At 41.5% G+C, this 26153-nt stretch overlaps 1 protein-coding gene across 1 annotated transcript in view; it reads right to left on the bottom strand.

Moving 5' to 3' along the window:
• Nucleotides 1-26153, bottom strand: part of LOC128636274 (cytoskeleton-associated protein 5-A) — an 825907-nt gene that overhangs the window by 753827 nt on the left and 45927 nt on the right. The window contains exon 2 of the mRNA XM_053689308.1: nucleotides 23940-24030. Within this exon, the coding sequence (XP_053545283.1) occupies nucleotides 23940-23996 (57 nt within the window). The 5' untranslated portion in view covers nucleotides 23997-24030. The remainder of the gene's footprint in view (nucleotides 1-23939; nucleotides 24031-26153) is intronic.

A 26153-nucleotide genomic window follows, 5' to 3' on the forward strand; every position in this document is an offset into this window, starting at 1 on the left:
CTGCCTTAAAAGGACAGGGCGGGCCGTGGACTGGATACACTGTATCCAGTCCACGGATCATCCATTACTTGTGGGATACCAATACCAAAGCTAAAGTACACGGATGATGGGAGGGACAAGGCAGGAACTTAAACGGAAGGAACCACTGCCTGTAGAATCTTTCTCCCAAAAACAGCCTCCGAAGAAGCAAACGTGTCAAATTTGTAAAATTTTGAAAAGGTGTGAAGCGAAGACCAAGACGCAGCCTTGCAAATCTGTTCAACAGAGGCCTCATTTTTAAAGGCCCAGGTGGAAGCCACAGCTCTAGTAGAATGAGCTGTAATCCTTTCAGGGGGCTGCTGTCCAGCAGTCTCATAGGCTAAGCGTATTATGCTCCGAAGCCAAAAGGAGAGGTTGCCGAAGCTTTTTGACCTCTTCTCTGTCCAGAGTAAACGACAAACAGGGCCGATGTTTGACGAAAATCTTTAGTAGCCTGTAAGTAAAACTTCAAGGCACGGACTACGTCCAGATTATGCAAAAGACGTTCCTTCTTTGAAGAAGGATTAGGACACAATGATGGAACAACAATCTTTTGATTGATATTCCTGTTAGAAACCACCTTAGGTAAAAACCCAGGTTTGGTACGCAGAACTACCTTGTCTGAATGAAAAATCAAATAAGGAGAATCACAATGTAAGGCAGATAACTCAGACTCTTCGAGCCGAGGAAATAGCCATCAAAAACAGAACTTTCCAAGATAAAATTTTAATATCAATGGAATGAAGGGGTTCAAACGGAACTCCCTGAAGAACTTTAAGAACCAAGTTTAAGCTCCACGGGGGAGCAACAGTTTTAAACACAGGCTTAATCCTAACCAAAGCCTGACAAAATGCCTGGACGTCTGGAACTTATGCCAGACGCTTGTGCAAAAGAATAGACAGAGCAGATATCTGTCCTTTTAAGGAACTAGCTGATAAGCCTTTGTCCAAACCCTCTTGGAGAAAGGACAATATCCTAGGAATCCTAACCTTACTCCATGAGTAACTCTTGGATTCACACCAATAAAGATATTTACGCCATATCTTATGGTAGATTTTCCTGGTGACAGGCTTCCGAGCCTGTATTAAGGTATCAATGACTGACTCTGAGAAGCCACGCCTTGATAGAATCAAGCGTTCAATCTCCATGCAGTCAGTCTCAGAGAAATTAGATTTGGATGATTGAAAGGACCTTGTATTAGAAGGTCCTGCCTCAGAGGCAGAGTCCATGGTGGAAGAGATGACATGTCCACTAGATCTGCATACCAGGTCCTGCGTGGCCACGCAGGCACTATCAGAATCACCAATGCTCTCTCCTGTTTGATTTTGGCAATCAGTCGAGGGAGCAGAGGAAACGGTTGAAACACATAGGCCAGGTTGAAGAACCAAGGAGCTGCTAGAGCATCTATCAGCGTTGCTCCCGGGTCCCTGGACCTGGATCCGTAACAAGGAAGCTTGGCGTTCTGGCAAGACGCCATGAGATCCAGTAATGGTTTGCCCCAACGATGGACCAGTTGAGCAAACACCTCCGGATGGAGTTCCCACTCCCCCGGATGAAAAGTCTGACGACTTAGAAAATCCGCCTCCCAGTTCTCTACGCCTGGGATGTGGATCGCTGACAGGTGGCAAGAGTGAGACTCTGCCCAGTGAATTATCTTTGAGACTTCTAACATCGCTAGGGAACTCCTGGTTCCCCCTTGATGGTTGATGTAAGCCACAGTTGTGATGTTGTCCGACTGAAATCTGATGAACCTCAGGGTTGCTAACTGAGGCCAAGCTAGAAGAGCCTTGAATATTGCTCTTAACTCCAGAATATTTATTGGGAGGAGTTTCTCCTCCTGAGTCCACGATCCCTGAGCCTTCAGAGAGTTCGACTGTGCCCCAACCTAGAAGGCTGGCATCTGTTGTTACAATCGTCCAATCTGGCCTGCGAAAGGTCATACCCTTGGACAGATGGACCCGAGAAACCCACCAGAGAAGAGAATCTCTGGTCTCTTGATCCAGATTTAGTAGAGGGGACAAATCTGAGTAATCCCCATTCCCCTGATTTAGCATGCATAATTGCAGCGGTCTGAGATGCAGGCGCGTAAATGGCACTATGTCCATTGCCGCTACCATTAAGCCGATTACTTCCATGCACTGAGCCACTGACGGGCGTGGAATGGAATGAAGGACACGGCAAGCATTTAGAAGTTTTGATAACCTGGACTCCGTCAGGTAAATTTTCATCTCTACAGAATCTATAAGAGTCCCTAGGAAGGAGACTCTTGTGAGTGGTGATAGAGAACTCTCTTCCACGTTCACTTTCCACCCATGCGACCTCAGAAATGCCAGAACTATCTCTGTATGAGACTTGGCAATTTGAAAGCTTGACGCCTGCATCAGAATGTCGTCTAGATACAGAGCCACCGCTATGCCTCGCGGTCTTAGAACCGCCAGAAGTGAGCCCAGAAACTTTGTAAAAATTCTCGAGGCAGTGGCCAACCCGAAGGGAAGAGCTACACATTGGTAATGCCTGTCTAGAAAGGCAAACCTTAGGAACCGATGATGATCTTTGTGAATCGGTATGTGAAGGTAGGCATCCTTTAAGTCCACTGTGGTCATGTACTGACCCTCTTGGATCATGGGTAGGATGGTCCGAATAGTTTCCATTTTGAATGATGGAACTCTGAGGAATTTGTTTAAGATCTTTAGATCCAAGATTGGTCTGAAGGTTCCCTCTTTCTTGGGAACCACAAACAGATTTGAATAAAATCCCTGTCCTTGTTCCGTCCGCGGAACTGGATGGATCCCTCCCATTACTAGGAGGTCTTGCACACAGCTTAGGAATGCCTCTTTATCTGGTTTGCTGATAACCTTGAAAGATGAAATCTCCCTTGTGGAGGAGAAGCTTTGAAGTCCAGAAGATATCCCTGAGATATGATCTCCAACGCCCAGGGATCCTGAACCTCTCTTGCCCACGCCTGGGTGAAGAGAGAAAGTCTGCCCCCCACTAGATCCGTTTCCGTATAAGGGGCTGTTCCTTCATGCTGTCTTGGGGGCAGCAGCAGGCTTTCTGGCCTGCTTGCCCTTGTTCCAGGACTGGTTAGGTTTCCAGGCCTGTCTGAAATGAGCAACAGTTCCCTCTTGTTTTGAAGTGGAGGAAGTTGATGCTGCTCCTGCCTTGAAATTTTGAAAGGCACGAAAATTAGACTGTTTGGCCTTTGATTTGGCCCTGTCCTGAGGAAGGGTATGACCCTTGCCTCCAGTAATGTCAGCAATAATTTCCTTCAAGCCAGGCCCGAATAAGGTCTGCCCCTTGAAAGGAATGTTGAGTAATTTAGAATTTGAAGTCACGTCAGCTGACCAGGATTTAAGCCATAGCGCCCTACGCGCCTGGATGGCGAATCCGGAATTCTTAGCCGTTAGTTTAGTCAAATGAACAATGGCATCAGAAACAAATGAGTTAGCTAGCTAAGCGTTCTAAGCTTGTCAATAATTTCATTCAATGGAGCTGTCTGGATGGCCTCTTCCAGGGCCTCAAACCAGAATGCCGCCGCAGCAGTGACAGGCGCAATGCATGCAAGGGGCTGTAAAATAAAACCTTGTTGAATAAACATTTTCTTAAGGTAACCCTCCAATTTTTTATCCATTGGATCTGAAAAAGCACAACTGTCCTCAACCGGGATAGTGGTACGCTTTGCTAAAGTAGAAACTGCTCCCTCCACCTTAGGGACTGTCTGCCATAAGTCCCGTGTAGTGGCGTCTATTGGAAACATTTTTCTAAATATAGGAGGTTGGGAAATGGGCACACCGGGTCTATCCAACTCCTTGCTAATAATTTCTGTAAGCCTTTTAGGTATAGGAAAAACGTCAGTACACACCGGCACAGCATAGTATCTATCCAGCCTACACAATTTCTCTGGAATTGCAACTGTGTTACAGTCATTCAGAGCAGCTAATACCTCCCCAAGCAATACACAGAGGTTCTCAAGCTTAAATTTAAAATTAGAAATCTCTGAATCAGGTTTCCCCGAGTCAGAGATGTTACTGCATACTGTGACGCAGTATCAGACATGGCTCTAACAGCATTTGCGCGCTGTGTATCTCTCCTAACCCCAGAGTTATCGCGCTTGCCTCTTAATTCAGGCAATCTAGATAATACCTCTGACAGGGTATTATTCATGATTGCAGCCATGTCCTGCAAGGTAATCGCTATGGGCGTCCCTGATGTAATTGGCGCCATATTAGCGTGCGTCCCCTGAGCGGGAGGCGAAGGGTCTGACACGTGGGGAGAGTTAGTCGGCATAACTTCCCCCTCGACAGAACCCTCTGGTGATAATTTTTTTTATAGATAAAGACTGATCTTTACTGTTTAAGGTGAAATCAATACATTTAGTACACATTCTCCTATGGGGCTCCACCATGGCTTTCAAACATAATGAACAAGTAGGTTCCTCTGTGTCAGACATGTTTAAACAGACTAGCAATGAGACTAGCAAGCTTGGAAAACACTTTAAAACAAGTTTACAAGCAATATAAAAAACGTTACTGCGCCTATAAGAAACACAAATTTTCCAAAATTTTGAAATAACAGTGAAAAAATGCAGTTACACTAACGAAATTTTTACAGTGTATGTAACAAGTTAGCAGAGCATTGCACCCACTTGCAAATGGATGATTAACCCCTTAATACCAAAAACGGAAAAACAAATGACAAAAACCTTTTTTAAACAGTCACAACAACTGCCACAGCTCTACTGTGGCTCTTTACCTCCCTCAATACGACTTTTGAAGCCTTTTGAGCCCTTCAGAGAAGTCCTGGATCATGCAGGAAGAAGCTGGATGTCTGTGTCTAATTTTTGCTGTGCAAAAAAACGCCAAAATAGGCCCCTCCCACTCATATTACAACAGTGAGAAGCCTCAGGGAACGGTTTCTAGGCAAAATTCAAGCCAGCCATGTGGAAAAAAAACTAGGCCCCAATAAGTTTTATCACCAAACATATGTAAAAAACGATTAAACATGCCAGCAAACATTTTAAAAACATAATTTATGCTTACCTGATAAATTCCTTTCTTCTGTTGTGTGATCAGTCCACGGGTCATCATTACTTCTGGGATATTATCTGCTCCCCTACAGGAAGTGCAAGAGGATTCACCCAGCAGAGTTGCTATATAGCTCCTCCCCTCTACGTCACCTCCAGTCATTCGACCAAAGACCAACGAGAAAGGAGAAGCCAAGGGTGTAGTGGTGACTGAATTATAATTTAAAAAATATGTACCTGCCTTAAAAAACAGGGCGGGCCGTGGACTGATCACACAACAGAAGAAAGGAATTTATCAGGTAAGCATAAATTATGTTTTCTTCTGTTATGTGTGATCAGTCCACGGGTCATCATTACTTCTGGGATACCAATACCAAAGCAAAAGTACACGGATGACGGGAGGGATAGGCAGGCTCATTATACAGAAGGAACCACTGCCTGAAGAACCTTTCTCCCAAAAATAGCCTCCGAAGAAGCAAAAGTGTCAAATTTGTAAAATTTGGAAAAAGTATGAAGCGAAGACCAAGTTGCAGCCTTGCAAATCTGTTCAACAGAGGCCTCATTCTTAAAGGCCCAAGTGGAAGCCACAGCTCTAGTGGAATGAGCTGTAATTCTTTCAGGAGGCTGCTGTCCAGCAGTCTCATAGGCTAAACGTATTATGCTACGAAGCCAAAAAGAGAGAGAGGTAGCAGAAGCTTTTTGACCTCTCCTCTGTCCAGAATAAACGACAAACAGGGAAGAAGTTTGGCGAAAATCTTTAGTTGCCTGCAAGTAGAACTTGAGGGCACGAACTACATCCAGATTGTGTAGAAGACGTTCCTTCTTTGAAGAAGGATTTGGACACAAAGATGGAACAACAATCTCTTGATTGATGTTCCTGTTAGTGACTACCTTAGGTAAGAACCCAGGTTTAGTACGCAGAACTACCTTGTCTGAGTGAAAGATCAGATAAGGAGAATCACAATGTAGGGCTGATAACTCAGAGACTCTTCGAGCCGAGGAAATAGCCATTAAAAATAGAACTTTCCAAGATAACAATCTCATATCAATGGAATGAAGGGGTTCAAACGGAACACCCTGTAAAACGTTAAGAACTAAGTTTAAACTCCATGGCGGAGCAACAGTTTTAAACACAGGCTTGATCCTAGCTAAAGCCTGACAAAAGGCCTGGATGTCTGAATTTTCTGACAGACGCCTGTGTAACAAGATGGACAGAGCTGAGATCTGTCCCTTTAATGAGCTAGCCGATAAACCCTTTTCTAAACCTTCTTGCAGAAAAGACAATATCCTAGGAATCCTAACCTTACTCCAGGAGTAATCTTTGGATTCACACCAGTATAGGTATTTACGCCATATTTTATGGTAAATCTTTCTGGTAACAGGCTTCCTAGCCTGTATCAGGGTATCAATAACCGACTCAGAAAACCCACGTTTAGATAAAATCAAGCGTTCAATTTCCAAGCAGTCAGCTTCAGAGAAGTTAGACTTTGATGTTTGAATGGACCCTGAATCAGAAGGTCCTGTCTTAGAGGTAGAGACCACGGCGGACAGGATGACATGTCCACTAGATCTGCATACCAAGTCCTGCGCGGCCATGCAGGCGCTATTAGAATCACTGATGCTCTCTCCTGTTTGATTTTGGCAATCAATCGAGGAAGCAGCGGGAAGGGTGGAAACACATAAGCCATCCTGAAGTTCCAAGGTGCTGTCAAAGCATCTATCAGGACCGCTCCCGGATCCCTGGATCTGGATCCGTAGCGAGGAAGTTTGGCGTTCTGGCGAGACGCCATGAGATCTATCTCTGGTTTGCCCCAACGTCGAAGTATTTGGGCAAAGACCTCCGGATGAAGTTCCCACTCCCCCGGATGAAGAGTCTGGCGACTCAAGAAATCCGCCTCCCAGTTCTCCACTCCCGGGATGTGGATTGCTGACAGATGGCAAGAGTGAGACTCTGCCCAGCGAATTATCTTTGATACTTCTATCATTGCTAGGGAGCTTCTTGTCCCTCCCTGATGGTTGATGTAAGCTACAGTCGTGATGTTGTCCGACTGAAACCTGATGAACCCCCGAGTCTTTAACTGGGGCCAAGCTAGAAGGGCATTGAGAACTGCTCTCAATTCCAGAATGTTTATTGGCAGGAGACTTTCCTCCTGACTCCATTGTCCCTGAGCCTTCAGAGAATTCCAGACAGCGCCCCAACCTAGAAGGCTGGCGTCTGTTGTTACAATTGTCCAGTCCGGCCTGCTGAAAGGCATCCCCCTGGACAGATGTGGCCGAGAAAGCCACCATAGAAGAGAGTTTCTGGTCTCTTGATCCAGATTCAGAGTGGGGGACAAATCTGAGTAATCCCCATTCCACTGACTCAGCATGCACAATTGCAGCGGTCTGAGATGTAGGCGTGCAAAGGGTACTATGTCCATTGCTGCTACCATTAAGCCGATCACCTCCATGCATTGAGCTACTGACGGGAGTTGAATGGAATGAAGGACACGGCATGCATTTAGAAGCTTTGTTAATCTGTCTTCTGTCAGATAAATCTTCATTTCTACAGAATCTATAAGAGTCCCCAAGAATGGAACCCTTGTGAGAGGCAAGAGAGAACTCTTCTTTTCGTTCACTTTCCATCCATGCGACCTTAGAAATGCCAGAACTAACTCTGTATGAGACTTGGCAGTTTGAAAGCTTGAAGCTTGTATCAGAATGTCGTCTAGGTACGGAGCTACCGAAATTCCTCGCGGTCTCAGAACCGCTAGAAGGGCACCCAGAACCTTTGTGAAAATTCTTGGAGCCGTGGCCAATCCGAATGGAAGGGCTACAAACTGGTAATGCCTGTCTAAGAAGGCAAACCTTAGATATCGGTAATGATCTTTGTGAATCGGTATGTGAAGGTAAGCATCCTTTAAATCCACTGTGGTCATGTACTGACCCTTTTGGATCATGGGTAAGATTGTCCGAATAGTTTCCATTTTGAACGATGGAACTCTTAGGAATTTGTTTAGGATCTTTAAATCCAAGATTGGCCTGAAAGTTCCCTCTTTTTTGGGAACCACAAACAGGTTTGAGTAAAACCCTTGTCCTTGTTCCGACCGCGGAACCGGATGGATCACTCCCATTAATAATAGATCTTGTACACAGCGTAGAAACGCGTCTTTCTTTATTTGGTTTGTTGACAACCTTGACAGATGAAATCTCCCTCGTGGGGGAGATAATTTGAAGTCTAGAAGATATCCCTGAGATATGATCTCTAGCGCCCAGGGATCCTGGACATCTCTTGCCCAAGCCTGGGCGAAGAGAGAGAGTCTGCCCCCCACTAGATCCGGTCCCGGATCGGGGGCCCTCGGTTCATGCTGTCTTAGGGGCAGCAGCAGGTTTTCTGGCCTGCTTGCCCTTATTCCAGGACTGGTTAGGTTTCCAGCCTTGTCTGTAACGAGCAACAGCTCCTTCCTGTTTTGGTGCAGTGGAAGTTGATGCTGCACCTGCTTTGAAATTCCGAAAGGGACGAAAATTAGACTGTCTAGCCTTAGCTTTGGCTTTGTCTTGAGGTAGAGCGTGGCCCTTACCTCCTGTAATGTCAGCGATAATTTCTTTCAAACCGGGCCCAAATAAAGTTTGCCCCTTGAAAGGTATATTAAGTAATTTGGACTTAGAAGTTACATCAGCCGACCAGGATTTTAGCCACAGCGCCCTACGTGCCTGAATGGCGAATCCTGAATTCTTAGCCGTAAGTTTGGTTAAATGTACTACGGCCTCCGAAATGAAAGAATTAGCTAGTTTAAGGACTCTAAGCCTGTCCGTAATGTCGTCCAGCGTAGCGGAACTAAGGTTCTCTTCCAGAGACTCAATCCAAAATGCTGCCGCAGCCGTAATCGGCGCGATGCATGCAAGGGGTTGCAATATAAAACCTTGTTGAACAAACATTTTCTTAAGGTAACCCTCTAATTTTTTATCCATAGGATCTGAAAAAGCACAGCTATCCTCCACCGGGATAGTGGTGCGCTTAGCTAAAGTAGAAACTGCTCCCTCCACCTTAGGGACCGTTTGCCATAAGTCCCGTGTGGTGGCGTCTATTGGAAACATCTTTCTAAATATTGGAGGGGGTGAGAACGGCACACCGGGTCTATCCCACTCCTTAGTAACAATTTCAGTTAATCTCTTAGGTATAGGAAAAACGTCAGTACTCGCCGGTACCGCAAAGTATTTATCCAACCTACACATTTTCTCTGGTATTGCAACAGTGTTACAATCGTTAAGAGCCGCTAAGACCTCCCCTAGTAATACACGGAGGTTTTCCAATTTAAATTTAAAATTTGAAATATCTGAATCCAATCTGCTTGGATCAGAACCGTCACCTACAGAATGAAGCTCTCCGTCCTCATGCTCTGCAAGCTGTGACGCAGTATCAGACATGGCCCTAGAATTATCAGCGCACTCTGTTCTCACCCCAGAGTGATCACGCTTGCCTCTTAGTTCTGGTAACTTAGCCAAAACTTCAGTCATAACAGTAGCCATATCTTGTAATGTTATCTGTAATGGCTGCCCAGATGTACTAGGCGCCATAATATCACGCACCTCCCGGGCGGGAGACGCAGGTACTGACACGTGAGGCGAGTTAGACGGCATAACTCTCCCCTCGCTGTTTGGTGAAATTTGTTCAATTTGTACAGATTGGCTTTTATTTAAAGTAGCATCAATACAGTTAGTACATAAATTTCTATTGGGCTCCACCTTGGCATTGGAACAAATGACACAGGTATCTTCCTCTGAATCAGACATGTTTAACACACTAGCAATAAACATGCAACTTGGTTACAATCTTATTTAACAAAAACGTACTGTGCCTCAAAGAAGCACTAAACGATTAAATGACAGTTGAAATAATGAACTGAAAAACAGTTATAGCATCACTCTTTAAAAACAACACAACTTGTTAGCAAAGGTTTGTTCCCATTAGTAAAGCAACACTAATTAAATTTTAAACATAAAAATCACAGAGCAACGTTTTAAAACACAGTCACTACATAAATCTCACAGCTCTGCTGAGAGAATCTACCTCCCTTCAAAGAAGTTTGAAGACCCCTGAGTTCTGTTAGAGATGAACCGGATCATGCAGAAAATACAAGTGTAACTGACTGGAAATTTTTTGATGCGTAGCAAAGAGCGCCAAAAACGGCCCCTCACACACAGCAGTGAGAGAGAAACGAAACTGTCATAAGCAAAACAAGCAAACTGCCAAGTGGAAAAATAATGCCCAAATATTTATTCACTCAGTACCTCAGAAATGCAAACGATTCTACATTCCAGCAAAAACGTTTAACATGAATTAAATACCTATTAAAAGGTTTAATGTACTTTTACAGAGTAATTCCGGTGAAATACCATCCCCAGAATACTGAAGTGTAGAGTATACATACATGTCATTATAACGGTATAGCAGGATTTTCTCATCAATTCCATTCAGAAAATAAAAACTGCTACATACCTCAATGCAGATTCAACTGCCCGCTGTCCCCTGATCTGAAGCTTTTACCTCCCTCAGATGGCCGAGAAACAGCAATATGATCTTAACTACTCCGGTTAAAATCATAAGAAAAACTCTGGTAGATTCTTCTTCAAACTCTGCCAGAGAAGTAATAACACGCTCCGGTGCTATTGTAAAATAACAAACTTTTGATTGAAGTTATAAAAACTAAGTATAATCACCATAGTCCTCTCACACCTCCTATCTAGTCTTTGGGTGCAAGAGAATGACTGGAGGTGACGTAGAGGGGAGGAGCTATATAGCAACTCTGCTGGGTGAATCCTCTTGCACTTCCTGTAGGGGAGCAGATAATATCCCAGAAGTAATGATGACCCGTGGACTGATCACACATAACAGAAGAAATACACTTTTATAAGAGTATGTATCTCTATTAATAAGCCTGATACCAGTCGCTATCACTGCATTTAAGGCTTTACTTACATTACTTTGGTATCAGCAGCATTTTCTAGCAAATTCCATCCCTAGAAAAATATTTTAACTGCACATACCTTATTACAGGAAAACCTGCACGCTATTCCCCCTCTGAAGTTACCTCACTCCTCAGAATATGTGAGAACAGCAAAGGATCTTAGTTACTTCTGCTAAGATCATAGAAAACGCAGGCAGCTTCTTCTTCTAAATACTGCCTGAGATAAACAGTACACTCCGGTACCATTTAAAAATAACAAACTTTTGATTGAAGAAATAAACTAAGTATAAAACACCACAGTCCTCTTACGACCTCCATCTTAGTTGAGAGTTGCAAGAGAATGACTGGATATGGCAGTGAGGGGAGGAGCTATATAGCAGCTCTGCTGTGGGTGATCCTCTTGCAACTTCCTGTTGGGAAGGAGGAGAATATCCCACAAGTAATGGATGATCCGTGGACTGGATACACTCAAGAGAAAACTAAGCCTCTCTGTAAGCTCTCAAAAAAAAAAAAAAAAAAGTAGCACTACAAGGTCTCCTAACTAAAGCTTTCAGCACTAACCAGACAGCAGAAAAAAAATAATTAAAAATCAGGAATGCGTCCTGCGCTACGTCTCTACCAATTGAACTCCGGACAGCCCACACAGAAATTCCATTTAGCACATAATCCTGTTCCATACGTGTGTGTGCATTAAATAAGGAATGTCCCCTGGCCTTGCTATACAATTAACCTACTAAGAAGTGAGAGGGCTTGTTAGTGAGAAGCATGAACTTACCGCTCCAACACTCACTTTTGTGCTTACCCAACCCCATGTATCCTGCATCCAGTAGATGAGCCAATCCTAGTTAAAGTAACTCAGGACCTTGTATAGGAGGCACCCTGACAGGAGGCTGAAGGACCAGTCCCAGCAACACCTGTGGCAGGATAGTGAAAAACTCCCACAGGAGAATTACTCTGCCTATGGCACACTACACCCCTCTACACAAATCTCCTGTGAAGGCAAACATTAAGACTGAGGTGAAGTGTGAGGGATAAAAGCTATTGTGTTTGGGTAATTTTTGTCTGCCTCCTGGTGGAGAGGAAATTTCCTATATGTCAAGGCTTGTGGACTCTCACCACCTTATGAAATAAATTTATTGTAAAGAGATTAACCATCCTTTACCGATTTTATAGACAAAATTACGATAAACTAATAGAACTTAATAGAAAATATTTTACTGCAAAACAGTTTATAAATCATGATCCTTAGTTTTAGCTTTCTAAATACATTTTTGTAAACAAGTTTGTAACCTTAAAGGGCCATAATACCCAAATGTTTAAACACTTGAAAGTGATGCAGTATAGCTGTAAAAAGCCGACTAGAAAATATCTCCTGAACATCTCTATGTAAAAAAGAAAGATATTTTACCTCAAAAGTTCCTCCGTATCCACATCCCATTGTAAAGGATTTCTAAGCAGCATTTTAGTGTGTCTGTCCTGGGACAGCTGAAAGGATGAGCCTCGTGAACTCTCATATTATTTCACCAATCAGGTAAAGGATACTTACTATAAAATCTCATGAGAGTTAAGTCAAATCTCATGAGATCACAGTAAGAGTTCATGACCTCAGCACTGCTGATGCTGATTGGCTGCTGTTCATTTCTTCATTTTTTTTTTTTTTTTTACCTGCAGCTGGGAGCAGCTAAGTATAACTTTTTACACAGAACTAACTCTGCTGAGCTGAGGAAATTGTGAGGTAAAATATCTTCCTTTTTTACATAGAGATGCTCAGGTGATATTTTCCTGTCCGCTTTTTACAGTTATACTGCATCAGTTTCAAGTGATTTAGCATATGAGTATTATGTCACTTTAAGCAATGGTGAGAGCAAATAATTCAGAAGCATGGATGGAACGCATAAAAAAAAAATTAAAAAAAAGTGTGTGGAAGTATATGATCTGCGTGTGTTGTGCCCAATAGTTCCCTATGTCAAGTAAGCAGGCAAGTATTTTTTTTCTTCACTAGAAAATATATATATATATATATATATATATATATATATATATATATATATATATATATATATACATATATATATATATACATATACATATATACATATATACACATACATACATATATATATATATATACACACACAGGTGGCCCTCGTTTTACAACGGTTCAATTTACACAGTTTCAGAATAACAACCTTTTTTCCAGTCATGTGACTGCTATTGAAAAGTATTGAGAAGCAGTGCATTTATTAAAATAGCCAGTAGGTTGAGCTGTCCGCTTGTGTTGCAGCAAAGCCAAGCAAGCTGAAATTAATCAGTTTAACCAGACCTGAGCTATTGAGCAGATTTCAAAGGAACAAGATCTACCTGTCTATAAATCAGTCCAGATTGGAATGCATAAAAAGAACTGTTTGCTGAAAAATGCAAGTGAAGTCTGTGTTGTGTGATTATTTTATTAGGTTTATAATGCTGTTTAGCATTTAAAGTCTTCATTTCAAAGCTTTAAAATAATGTATTAGGTGTTATGACAATTTTGAGAGGGGCCTGGAACGTATCTCCCTCACTTCTCATTGACTTACATTATAAACTGGGTTTCAATTTACAACCATTCCTTCTGGAACCTAACCCCGGGATAGAGATTGATGATGATAGAGAGATTGATGATGATAGAGAGATTGATGATGATAGAGAGATTGATGATGATAGAGAGATTGATGATGATAGAGAGATTGATGATGATAGAGAGATTGATGATGATAGAGAGATTGATGATGATAGAGAGATTGATGATGATAGAGAGATTGATGATGATAGAGAGATTGATGATGATAGAGAGATTGATGATGATAGAGAGATTGATGATGATAGAGAGATTGATGATGATAGAGAGATTGATGATGATAGAGAGATTGATGATGATAGAGAGATTGATGATGATAGAGAGATTGATGATGATAGAGAGATTGATGATGATAGAGAGATTGATGATGATAGAGAGATTGATGATGATAGAGAGATTGATGATGATAGAGAGATTGATGATGATAGAGAGATTGATGATGATAGAGAGATTGATGATGATAGAGAGATTGATGATGATAGAGAGATTGATGATGATAGAGAGATTGATGATGATAGAGAGATTGATGATGATAGAGAGATTGATGATGATAGAGAGATTGATGATGATAGAGAGATTGATGATGATAGAGAGATTGATGATGATAGAGAGATTGATGATGATAGAGAGATTGATGATGATAGAGAGATTGATGATGATAGAGAGATTGATGATGATAGAGAGATTGATGATGATAGAGAGATTGATGATGATAGAGAGATTGATGATGATAGAGAGATTGATGATGATAGAGAGATTGATGATGATAGAGAGATTGATGATGATAGAGAGATTGATGATGATAGAGAGATTGATGATGATAGAGAGATTGATGATGATAGAGAGATTGATGATGATAGAGAGATTGATGATGATAGAGAGATTGATGATGATAGAGAGATTGATGATGATAGAGAGATTGATGATGATAGAGAGATTGATGATGATAGAGAGATTGATGATGATAGAGAGATTGATGATGATAGAGAGATTGATGATGATAGAGAGATTGATGATGATAGAGAGATTGATGATGATAGAGAGATTGATGATGATAGAGAGATTGATGATGATAGAGAGATTGATGATGATAGAGAGATTGATGATGATAGAGAGATTGATGATGATAGAGAGATTGATGATGATAGAGAGATTGATGATGATAGAGAGATTGATGATGATAGAGAGATTGATGATGATAGAGAGATTGATGATGATAGAGAGATTGATGATGATAGAGAGATTGATGATGATAGAGAGATTGATGATGATAGAGAGATTGATGATGATAGAGAGATTGATGATGATAGAGAGATTGATGATGATAGAGAGATTGATGATGATAGAGAGATTGATGATGATAGAGAGATTGATGATGATAGAGAGATTGATGATGATAGAGAGATTGATGATGATAGAGAGATTGATGATGATAGAGAGATTGATGATGATAGAGAGATTGATGATGATAGAGAGATTGATGATGATAGAGAGATTGATGATGATAGAGAGATTGATGATGATAGAGAGATTGATGATGATAGAGAGATTGATGATGATAGAGAGATTGATGATGATAGAGAGATTGATGATGATAGAGAGATTGATGATGATAGAGAGATTGATGATGATAGAGAGATTGATGATGATAGAGAGATTGATGATGATAGAGAGATTGATGATGATAGAGAGATTGATGATGATAGAGAGATTGATGATGATAGAGAGATTGATGATGATAGAGAGATTGATGATGATAGAGAGATTGATGATGATAGAGAGATTGATGATGATAGAGAGATTGATGATGATAGAGAGATTGATGATGATAGAGAGATTGATGATGATAGAGAGATTGATGATGATAGAGAGATTGATGATGATAGAGAGATTGATGATGATAGAGAGATTGATGATGATAGAGAGATTGATGATGATAGAGAGATTGATGATGATAGAGAGATTGATGATGATAGAGAGATTGATGATGATAGAGAGATTGATGATGATAGAGAGATTGATGATGATAGAGAGATTGATGATGATAGAGAGATTGATGATGATAGAGAGATTGATGATGATAGAGAGATTGATGATGATAGAGAGATTGATGATGATAGAGAGATTGATGATGATAGAGAGATTGATGATGATAGAGAGATTGATGATGATAGAGAGATTGATGATGATAGAGAGATTGATGATGATAGAGAGATTGATGATGATAGAGAGATTGATGATGATAGAGAGATTGATGATGATAGAGAGATTGATGATGATAGAGAGATTGATGATGATAGAGAGATTGATGATGATAGAGAGATTGATGATGATAGAGAGATTGATGATGATAGAGAGATTGATGATGATAGAGAGATTGATGATGATAGAGAGATTGATGATGATAGAGAGATTGATGATGATAGAGAGATTGATGATGATAGAGAGATTGATGATGATAGAGAGATTGATGATGATAGAGAGATTGATGATGATAGAGAGATTGATGATGATAGAGAGATTGATGATGATAGAGAGATTGATGATGATAGAGAGATTGATGATGATAGAGAGATTGATGATGATAGAGAGATTGATGATGATAGAGAGATTGATGATGATAGAGAGATTGATGATGATAGAGAGATTGATGATGATAGAGAGATTGATGATGATAGAGAGATTGATGATGATAGAGAGATTGATGATGATAGAGAGATTGATGATGATAGAGAGATTGATGATGATAGAGAGATTGATGATGATAGAGAGATTGATGATGATAGAGAGATTGATGATGATAGAGAGATTGATGATGATAGAGAGATTGATGATGATAGAGAGATTGATGATGATAGAGAGATTGATGATGATAGAGAGATTGATGATGATAGAGAGATTGATGATGATAGAGAGATTGATGATAGAGGTAATAGAGATAGAGATGGAGATAGAGATGATAGAGATGGAGATAGAGATGATAGAGAGAGATAGATAGTACTTTACAGCACAATCATGTCTATTTGTAAAACCATCAGAAACCAAAATTCTACCCCTGAAGTCCTGCCCTATGTCAAGTATTCAATGCATGAAGCAAGTGTACAGCCAGTCATTACTAGTTACAGGATAGGCTAACCATACACAACTAGCATTTTGAATAGTTAACAAAACAAAAAACACTTTAGCGAGGAGAAAAAAAAAAAAAAAAACACAACCTTATGCTTACCTGATAAATGTATTTCTTTTTTGACACGATGAGTCCACGGATCTTAATTACTAATGTGATATTAATAGCTCCTCCCCTCTCTCCCACTCCAGACATTCTACCAAAGTTAGGGAAAGAAAGGAAAAATCAAGGTGCAGGGGTGTCTGAAGTTTAAAATAACCAACACCCTGTCTTACAAAAACAGTGCGGGCCGTGGACTCATCGTGTCAAAAAATAAATAAATTTATCAGGTAAGCATAAATTTTCTTTTCTTTTTATTGACACGATGAGTCCACGGATCATCTTAATTACTAATGGGATTCAATACCCAAGCTAGAGTTCACAAATTATACGGGAGGGACAAGAGAGGGAACATAAACAGAAGGCACCACTGCTTGAAGAACCTTTCTCCCAAAAGTGGCCTCAGCTGAGGCAAATGTGTCAAAAAATTTTTTATTTTTTTTTCTAAATTCTACAAAAGTGTGAAGAACCTTGCAAATCGGTTCCACAGAAGCTTCATTTTTGAATGCCATGAGGAAGCAACAGCCCTTGTGGAATGAGCTGTAACTCTTAGGAGGCTGCTGTCCAGCAGTCTCATATGCAAAACGTATGATATTCTTCAGCCAAAGAGAAAGAAGTCGCCGTAGCTTTCTGTCCCTTATGTTTTCCTGAAAAAAAAATCACAAACAAGGAAGACGACTGACGAAAGTCGTCTGTAGGTAAAACTTTAAGGCCCGGACTACATCCAAATTGTGCAGAAGACGTTCCTTCTTTGTGTCCTAATCCTTCTCAGAAGGAACAACAATTTCCTGATTAATGTTCAGATCAGAAACAACTTTAAGAGGCAATCCTAAATTGGTACATAAAACTACCTTATCTGAATGAAAAATCAGATAAGGAGACAAACGCCGAGAGATCTGACACTCTCAGAGCAGAGGCAATAGCAACAAGAAATAGAACTTTCCAAGATAACTTAATATCTAAAGAATGCATGGGCTCAAATGGAGCCCCTTGAAGAACTTTGAGAACTTAATTAAGACTCCATGGAGGAGTAACTGGTTTGAACACAGGCCTGATCCTGACCAAGGCCTGACAAAAGGATTGTACATCTGGGACATCCACCAGACGTTTGTGTAACAAAATAGATAGTGCCGAGATTTGACCGTTTAGGGAACTTGTCGATAATCCCTTCTCCAAACCCTCTTGGAGGAAAGATAAAATTCTAGGAATCCTAACTCTACTCCAAGAGTAGCCCTTGGATTCACACTAGAAAAGATATTTACACCATATCTTATGGTAAATCTTCCTAGTTACAGGCTTACGAGCCTTAATCATGGTCTCAATGACCGAGTCAGAAAAGCACCGCTTGGATAATATTAAGCGTTCAATTTCCAAGCAGTCAGCTTCAGAGAAACTAGATTTGGGTGAAGGGCCCTTGAATTAGGTCCTTTCTCAAAGGAAGCCTCCAAGGTGGTAGAGATGACATGTCCACCAGATCTGCTTACCAAATCCTGCGAGGCCAAGCCGGTGCTATGAGGATAACCGAGGCCCTCTCCTGTTTGACTTGGGCAATTACCCGAGGAAGAAGAGCAAAAGGAGGAAATAAGTATGCTAGACTGAAGGTCCAAGGGACCGCCGGAGCATCTATCAGTTCCGCCTTGAGGGTCACAACCCGTATCTCGAGAGCTTGGCATTCTGTCGGGATGCCATGAGATCCAATTGCGGCTGACCCCACTTGAGAATCAAGCTGGAGAACACTGCCGGATAGAGTTCCCACTCCCCCGGATCCCCTGGGATGTGGATCGCCGACAGACAGCAAGAGTGGGTTTCCACCCACTGGATTATTTTGGTTACTTCGGTCATCGCTAAGGAACTCCTCGTTCCTCCATGATGATTGATGTAAGCCACAGAAGTTATGTTGTCTGACAGGAACCAGATAAACCGGACCGTGGGTAACTGGGGCCAAGCGAGCATGGGGGGGGGGGGGGAAATCGCTCAGTTCCAGAATGTTTATGGGAAGAACAGACTCTGACCAAGTCCAAACTCCCTGAGCTTTTAGAGAGCCCCAGACTGCTCCCCACCCTAGAAGGCTGGCGTCAGTTGTCACAATCACCCAAGATGGTCTGCGAAAGCAGGTTCCCTAGAAGAGATGTTCCAGAGACAACCACCATTAGAGAGAGAGTCCCTTGAGTCCTCCTGCCCCAGTAGTATACAAGGAGACAAGTCCGCATAATCTACGTTCCATTCCCTGAGCATGCTTAACTGCAGGGGTCTGAGATGGAACCGAGCAAACGGGATGATGACCATTGCCGCCACCATCAGCCCTATTAACTCCATGCACTGAGCCACTGACGGCCGAGGAGTGGACTGAAGGACTCGGCAAGTATCGATAATCTGATTTCCTGGCTTCTGTCAGAAAAATCTTCATAGACAGCGAGTCTTATGGTTCCTAAGAAAGTTACCCTTGTATTTGGGACTAAATTTACCTTCCACCTGTGAGAGCGTAGGAAGGACAACACCAAGTCCGTGTGGGATCTTGCTAGTTGAAAGGATGGCGCCTGTACTAGGATGTCGTCCAGGTAGGATGCCACTGCAATGCCCAGTGATCGAAGCACCGCCAACAGAGATCTCAGAACCTTTGTAAAAATTCTGGGAGCTGTGGCAAGACTGAAAGGAAGAGCCACGAACTGGAAGTGTCTGTCCAGAAAGGCAAACCTTAGAAACTTGTGATGGTCCCTGTGAATAGGAACATGCAGGTACGCATCCTTTAAATCCACTGTTGTCATAAAATTGACCCTCTTGGATCAAAAGGGAGAATGGAACGAATAGTTTCCATCTTGAAGGACGGTACTCTGAGAAATTTTAGACTCTTGAGATCTAAAATTGGTCTGAAGGTTCCCTCTTTTTTGGGAACCACGAACAGATTGGAATAAAAACCCTGACCCTGTTCCTGTATTGGGACTGGAACAATCCCTCCCAGATCGGAGAGGTCTTTTACACAGCATAAGAACGCCTCTTTTTGTCTGGTCTGCAGAAACCTGCCTCTGGGAGGAAAACTTTTGAACTACAATTTGTATCCCTGGGACAAAATTTCTATTGCCGAGGAATCCTGAACATCTCAAACCCAAGCCTGAGCGAAGGAAAGTCTGCCCCCTACAAGATCCGGTCCCAGATCGGGGGCATGACCATGCTGTCTTTGATTCAAATGGCAGGCTTCTTGGATTGTTTTTCCTTATTCCAAGACTGATTGGGTCTCCATGCAGGTTTGGACTGTTCCTGCTTGGAGGCAGTAGAGGAAGAATTTCCTTTGAAATTTCGAAAGGAACGAAAATTACTTTGTCATCCCTTTAGTTTGTTTCTCTTATCTTGAGAAAGAAGAAGATTACCTTTACCTCCCATGATATCAGAGATAATTTCAGTCAAGCCAGGACCAAACAAGGTCTTTCCCTTGTAAGGGATAGCTAGAAGCTTAGACTTAGACACATCCGCAGACCAAGGTTTTAAACCATAAGGCTCTGCGAGCTAGGATAGAGAAACACAAAATCTTTGCTCCCAGTTTGATAACTTGAAGGGAAGCGTCCGTAATAAAGGCATTAGCAAATTTAAGAGCCTTTATACTATCTTGGATCTCATCCAAAGAAGATTCTGTCCTGAGGGCCTCAGAGCGAGCATCAAACCAATACGCCGCCGCACTAGTGACGGTGGCAATGCACACAGCTGGTTGCCACTGCAGACCCTGGTGTACATATATCTTCTTGAGTAAACCCTCTAAATTTTTATCCATAGGATCTTTAAAGGCACAACTAACCTCTATGGCAGCGGTTCCCAACCTGTGGTACGTGTACCCCTGGGGGTACTTGGCAGACCAGTTGGGGGTACTCAAAAATATTGTTGGTAATGGCGGAAGATCCGGGGGGAGCACTCTCAATGGGTCATCAACTAATAACCATCGTGGAACTGTGGAAGGAAGGAGCGTTCAGCCGGAAAGTGACAAGTGAAGTCCTGGCCTGGCATATAGGCAGATGGGAGCCCCTGCACCTGAAATATGTGGACCGGGTGTGGATGACTCCGGTCCACATATTAATGATCACCCTGTCACCAGACAGCTTAGCCTCCTGCTTCACCCACCCCCGTGCACAAAATGTTGACTGCGAGTGCAGTGTTAGAAGCAGCATAGCTGCGTAGACACATGTGGTAGAGCTGTGGAGGTTGCGAGTCACACAGGTGAGGTGGGTCTGCATCCCCAAATAAGTTATAGTCAGTGCTGGTAAGTACTAATGCTAGTGCTTGCTTGAGTCAGATTGCTTCACTTCCAACTAAAAACGTCCATAGTGGCTGGGTGGTTTATATCAATCTAATCTCACAAATTAAAATATTTATTTTTCTGATCATTACGCTTTGACTCCCCCCCCGTGTTTAGGGGCAACCAGGCGGGGGCGCCAGCCACACAGCAGGGGTCCTTCTGAGAATGAGATCTGAGCTTTAATCCTGTTGATACACGTACAGTCGTATGCCATTCAGATATAGCTTACCTCCCCTATAAAAAAAGCGCTTCCTTTATTTTGAGGGATGGGTGTGGGTAACGAAGAGAGGGGGTACTCATGAATGAAAAGCCTAATCAAGGGGTACGGGAGAGAAAAAAAGGTTGGGAACCGCTGCTCTATGGGAATAGTAGTTCTCTTAGCTAAAGTAGAAACGGCCCCTCCCACCTTAGGTACTGTTTGCCAAGCTTCTTTGATAGAGTCGGCTATGGGAAACAACATCTTAAAAATAGGAGAGGGAGAAAAAGGAATATCCGACTCTCCCACTCCTTAGCAATGATTTCAGAAGCTCGTTGAACTGTAAATACGTCTAAGAAGGAACCTCAAAATATCTGTCCAGTTTACTAGGCCTCTTAGGGACAACCACAACTGTGGAGTCACTGTTGTCCAAGGTAACTAAAACCTCCCTGAGTAACAGACAAAGGTGTTCTAGTTTAAACCTAAAAGAAACCACCTCTGAGTCCTTCAGATGCCACGGCAGTACCCTCCTCATCAGGTCGTTGGGAGGATACCTCCGAAATTGCAACAATTGCGTCAGAAACCTCACTTACTGAATGTCTGACTTTCCTCTTAGGTTTGCCCTGCAACATTGGAAAGGCAGACAAAGCATCAGAAATAGTAGAAGACATGAGAGAAGCTATGTCTTTTAAAGTAACCCCAGAAGGGACTATAGCGGAAACGCAGGGCACTGCTTGTGAAGGCGGTAAACTTTGGGACGCTTGGGGAGAAGGCTGCGGCATATATTGACCCTCATTAGACTCTTAGACAACATCCGCCTTAGAGGAGATTGGCTCTGAAAAAAATATTTTCCCTATAATTCAATACATGAGGGACAGAAAGGGATTGGTGGTTCCACATTAGCATCAAAACATAATGACCAAGTGACATCTTGAAAGTCCCCTTGGTCCATGTTTATTCACAATTGGCAAAAAAGCAAATAGAAAATAGAAAATTCTAAATTTATCTGCAAATATTAAATAGAAAAACCGTTACTGTCTCTTTAAATTTAAAAAGGTTCCTTTTTACTGCAAACCGTTCAGTTTAGACAGCAACGATTAAATAAAAAAATTACACCACTGCAACTACGCTGAGGTGCCCCTACCTGACTGAAGATCAGCCAAATTCTGCTTTTTATCAGCTCTAGACGATCCGTTTAGCGCTGCTAAAAAAGGAAATATCGTTCCTATACTAGAAACGCATGCTCTTGCTTTACTATGCGTTTCCAGAACAGACCTGACAAATCCTTTGCAATGTCGCTCCCTCAGAACTGCAGCGCAACTAAAGTGGAGCACAAATAGGAAGGACCGTCCATCGTGGGCGTTTACCTATGCCAAAGTTATCCCGCTCGACATAGTAAAAAAAAAAAAAAAAAAAAAATTAACAACAAAGTGAACCACCAGAGCCAAACACTAGCCTTTACTCCAGCCCCAGTGCCTGCCAAGTAACGCTGCCACAATAATCTCCACCCCAGGAGAGATAGTAACGTCCCTAACATAAAGAGCCACCTTCCCCTTCAGTGTCCCTTATGTTCAGCGTGTGCTTACTTTTTTTCTGAGTCTCCTTACTGCTTTAATGTGCCCCAGAAAATTAAAGTAGCACTTAAAGGGACAGTCAAGGCCCAAAAAAAAATTTATTTTTCAAATAGGGCATGTTATTTTAAACAACTTTCCAATTTACTTTTATCAACAATTTTGCTTTGTTCTCTTGGTATTCTAGTTGAGAGCAAACCTAGAAAGGCTCATATGATAATTTCTAAGCCCTTGAAGGCCGCCTCTAATCACATGCTTTTGTATTTGCTTTTCACAGCAGGGGAGAGTAGTTCAGGTAAACCATATAGATAGCATTGTGATCACGCCCGTGAGTTGTGGCAGACACTGCACTAATTGGCTAAACTGCAAGTCAATAGATAATAACTAAAAGTCATGTGATTAGGGGCGGTCAGAAGATGCTTAGATACAAGATAGTCACAGCAGTAAAAAGTGTATTAATATAACAGTGTTGGTTATGCAAAACTGGGGAATGGGTAATAAAGGGATTATCTATCTTTTTAAACAACAAAAATTCTGGTGTTGACTGTCCCTTTAACTTAGCGTCAGCCAGGCAGCTCTCAGGTTTGAGAGGTCCTCTCCCTCACATCGACCTGAGGAGAATAACAATGCTGAGTAAATGTTTACCTCAGACTGAAGGATGTAGGGCAGCAAGAAAACATGGGAGGCGCAGTGAGAATTATGTCTCACAAATTCCCATTGCTCTAAAGCCACCAATGCTCTACTGCAGAGACTGATATGGACTACGGCTACACCCTAGAACAAAGTAGCACAATCTTGCACTACTTTAAAAACAAACTCTTGATTGAAGAATCTATACTAACACCTCACTTTACCACTTCCTATCACTAACGTAGGCAAAGAGGACTGGAGTGGGAGGGGAGGAGCTATTTAACAGCTTTGCTGTGGTGCTCTTTGCCTCCTCCTGCTGACCAGTTGGTGAAAATACCATTAGTAATTAAGATGATCCGTGTACTCATCGTGTCAATAAAAAGAAACAAACAGATTACCCAATCCATTTAGCAAACAATATTTCAAAGTACCTTGTGTTCACATTTCTGGTCAATGGGAAGTTTCATCCACTCACTGTCGTCCCCCATGGTGTCACCTTTTAATTTTCAGCACTAATGTAACCTGCAAAGAAAGGAAGGGAAAATCTGTTAGAATAGTCACATAGTAAAAGGGGGGGGGGATGTATAAACAGATTTGTGTTAAGACAGCACTGGTAAAAGCAATCACTATTGACTGCAGGAAAGTCCCTCACAAAAACAGAAGTTCTGCAGTAACCTGAACTCTTAAAACACACCCAAGGACTAGTCATCAAATGGCACATTAAGTATAAAATACTATTATACACACACACACGATGTATCCTCAACGAAGCGCTGAATATAAGAACTACATTCAAAATAAGGGTTTAAAATAAATCTTTTCTGGCAGAGATACAGCAAGTGTTAGAGAGAAAGGTTTATATATACAAAAAAAAAAAAAAAAAAAAAAAAATCACACTTTAGTTTGGTAAAAGGATGTAATTACTAAGACTTGGTTGTGGGTGGGGTAGCAGTTATTTCTGGAAAAGTTCAACCTTCCATCAGCTACAATCAGAGGCTGGATAACCAGTTTATAACAGTTTATTCTAAATTGAGGAAATGTAAACATTCAGGGGGGTAGTTATCAAGCCGTCTACTTTTCTGGCTTCGCCGGCCCAATACGCCCGCCTAAGCTCGCCTACCTTCGCCGCCGCGGACCTGAAAAAATACACCTAAGTTATCAAATAAAGCTGTCAAAAAGCCACGGGGCGATGAGCAGCGGACTGTGACAGTTATCACTCATCCGATCTCGCTGCCCTTCGGCTTTTTCCCAGCTTTATTGCTAGCCTGTCACTAAGCACTCACACTAAACTACACTGTTCTATCCCTATACCGGCGCCCCCGGAGCCTCCCGCAACTCAATAAAGTTACTAACCCCTAAACCGCCGCTCCTAGACCCTGCCGCAACTCTTATAAATGTATTAACCCCTAAACCGCCGCTCCCGGACACCGCTGCCACCTACAGTATACCTAGTAACCCCTATCCTGCCCCCCCTATACCGTAGCCCTCTATAATAAAATTATTAACGCCTATCCTGCTGATCCCGCACCTCTCCACAACTAAATAGTTTAACCGCCGCCACTGTCATAAAATTATTAACCCCTAAACCTAAGTCTAACCCTAACGCCCCCCTAACTTAAATATTAAATAAATCTAAATAAATGAACTCTTATTAAGTAAATGAATCCTATTTAAAACTAAATACTTACCTTTAAAATAAACCCTAATATAGCTACAATATAAATAATAATTATATTCTAGCTATCTTAGGATTTATTTTACAGGTACCTTTCAATTTATTTTAACCATGTACAATAACTATTAAATAGTTATTAACTATTTAATAGCTTACCTAGCTAAAATAAAGAGAAATGTACCTGTGAAATAAATCCTAACCTAAGTTACAATTACACCTAACACTACACTATAATAAATTATTCCTATTTAAAAATAAATACTTACCTGTAAAATAAACCCTAAGATAGCTACAATATAATTAATAATTATATTATAGCTATCTTAGGATTTATATTTATTTTACAGGTAACTTTGTATTTATTTTAGCTAGTTAGAATAGTTATTAAATAGTTATTAACTATTTAATAACTACATAGCAAAAAGAAATACAAAATTACCTGTAAAATAAATCCTAACTTAAGTTACAATTAAACCTAATACTACACTATCATTAAATTAATTAAATAAACTACCTACAAATAACTACAATTAAATACAATTACATAAACTAACTAAAGTACAAAAAATAAAAAAAGATAAGTTACAAAAAATAAGTTACAAACATTTTAAAAATATTACAATTTTAAGCTACTTACACCTAATCTAAGCCCCCTAATAAAATAACAAACCCCCCCAAAATAAAAAAATGCCCTACCCTATTCTAAATTAAATAAATTTCAAAGCTCTTTTACCTTACCAGCCCTTAAAAGGGCCATTTGTGGGGGCATGCCCCAAAGAAAACAGCTCTTTTGCCTGTAAAAGAAAAATACAACCCCCCCCCCCAACATTAAAACCCACCACCCACATACCCCTAATCTAACCCAAACCCCCCTTACAAAAACCTAACACTAATCCCCTGAAGATCATCCTACCTTGAGTCGTCTTCACTCAGCCGAGCCACCGATGGAACTGAAGAGGACATCCGGAGC

This window comes from Bombina bombina, chromosome 7, assembly GCF_027579735.1.
Source record: "Bombina bombina isolate aBomBom1 chromosome 7, aBomBom1.pri, whole genome shotgun sequence".
NCBI lineage: Eukaryota > Metazoa > Chordata > Amphibia > Anura > Bombinatoridae > Bombina > Bombina bombina.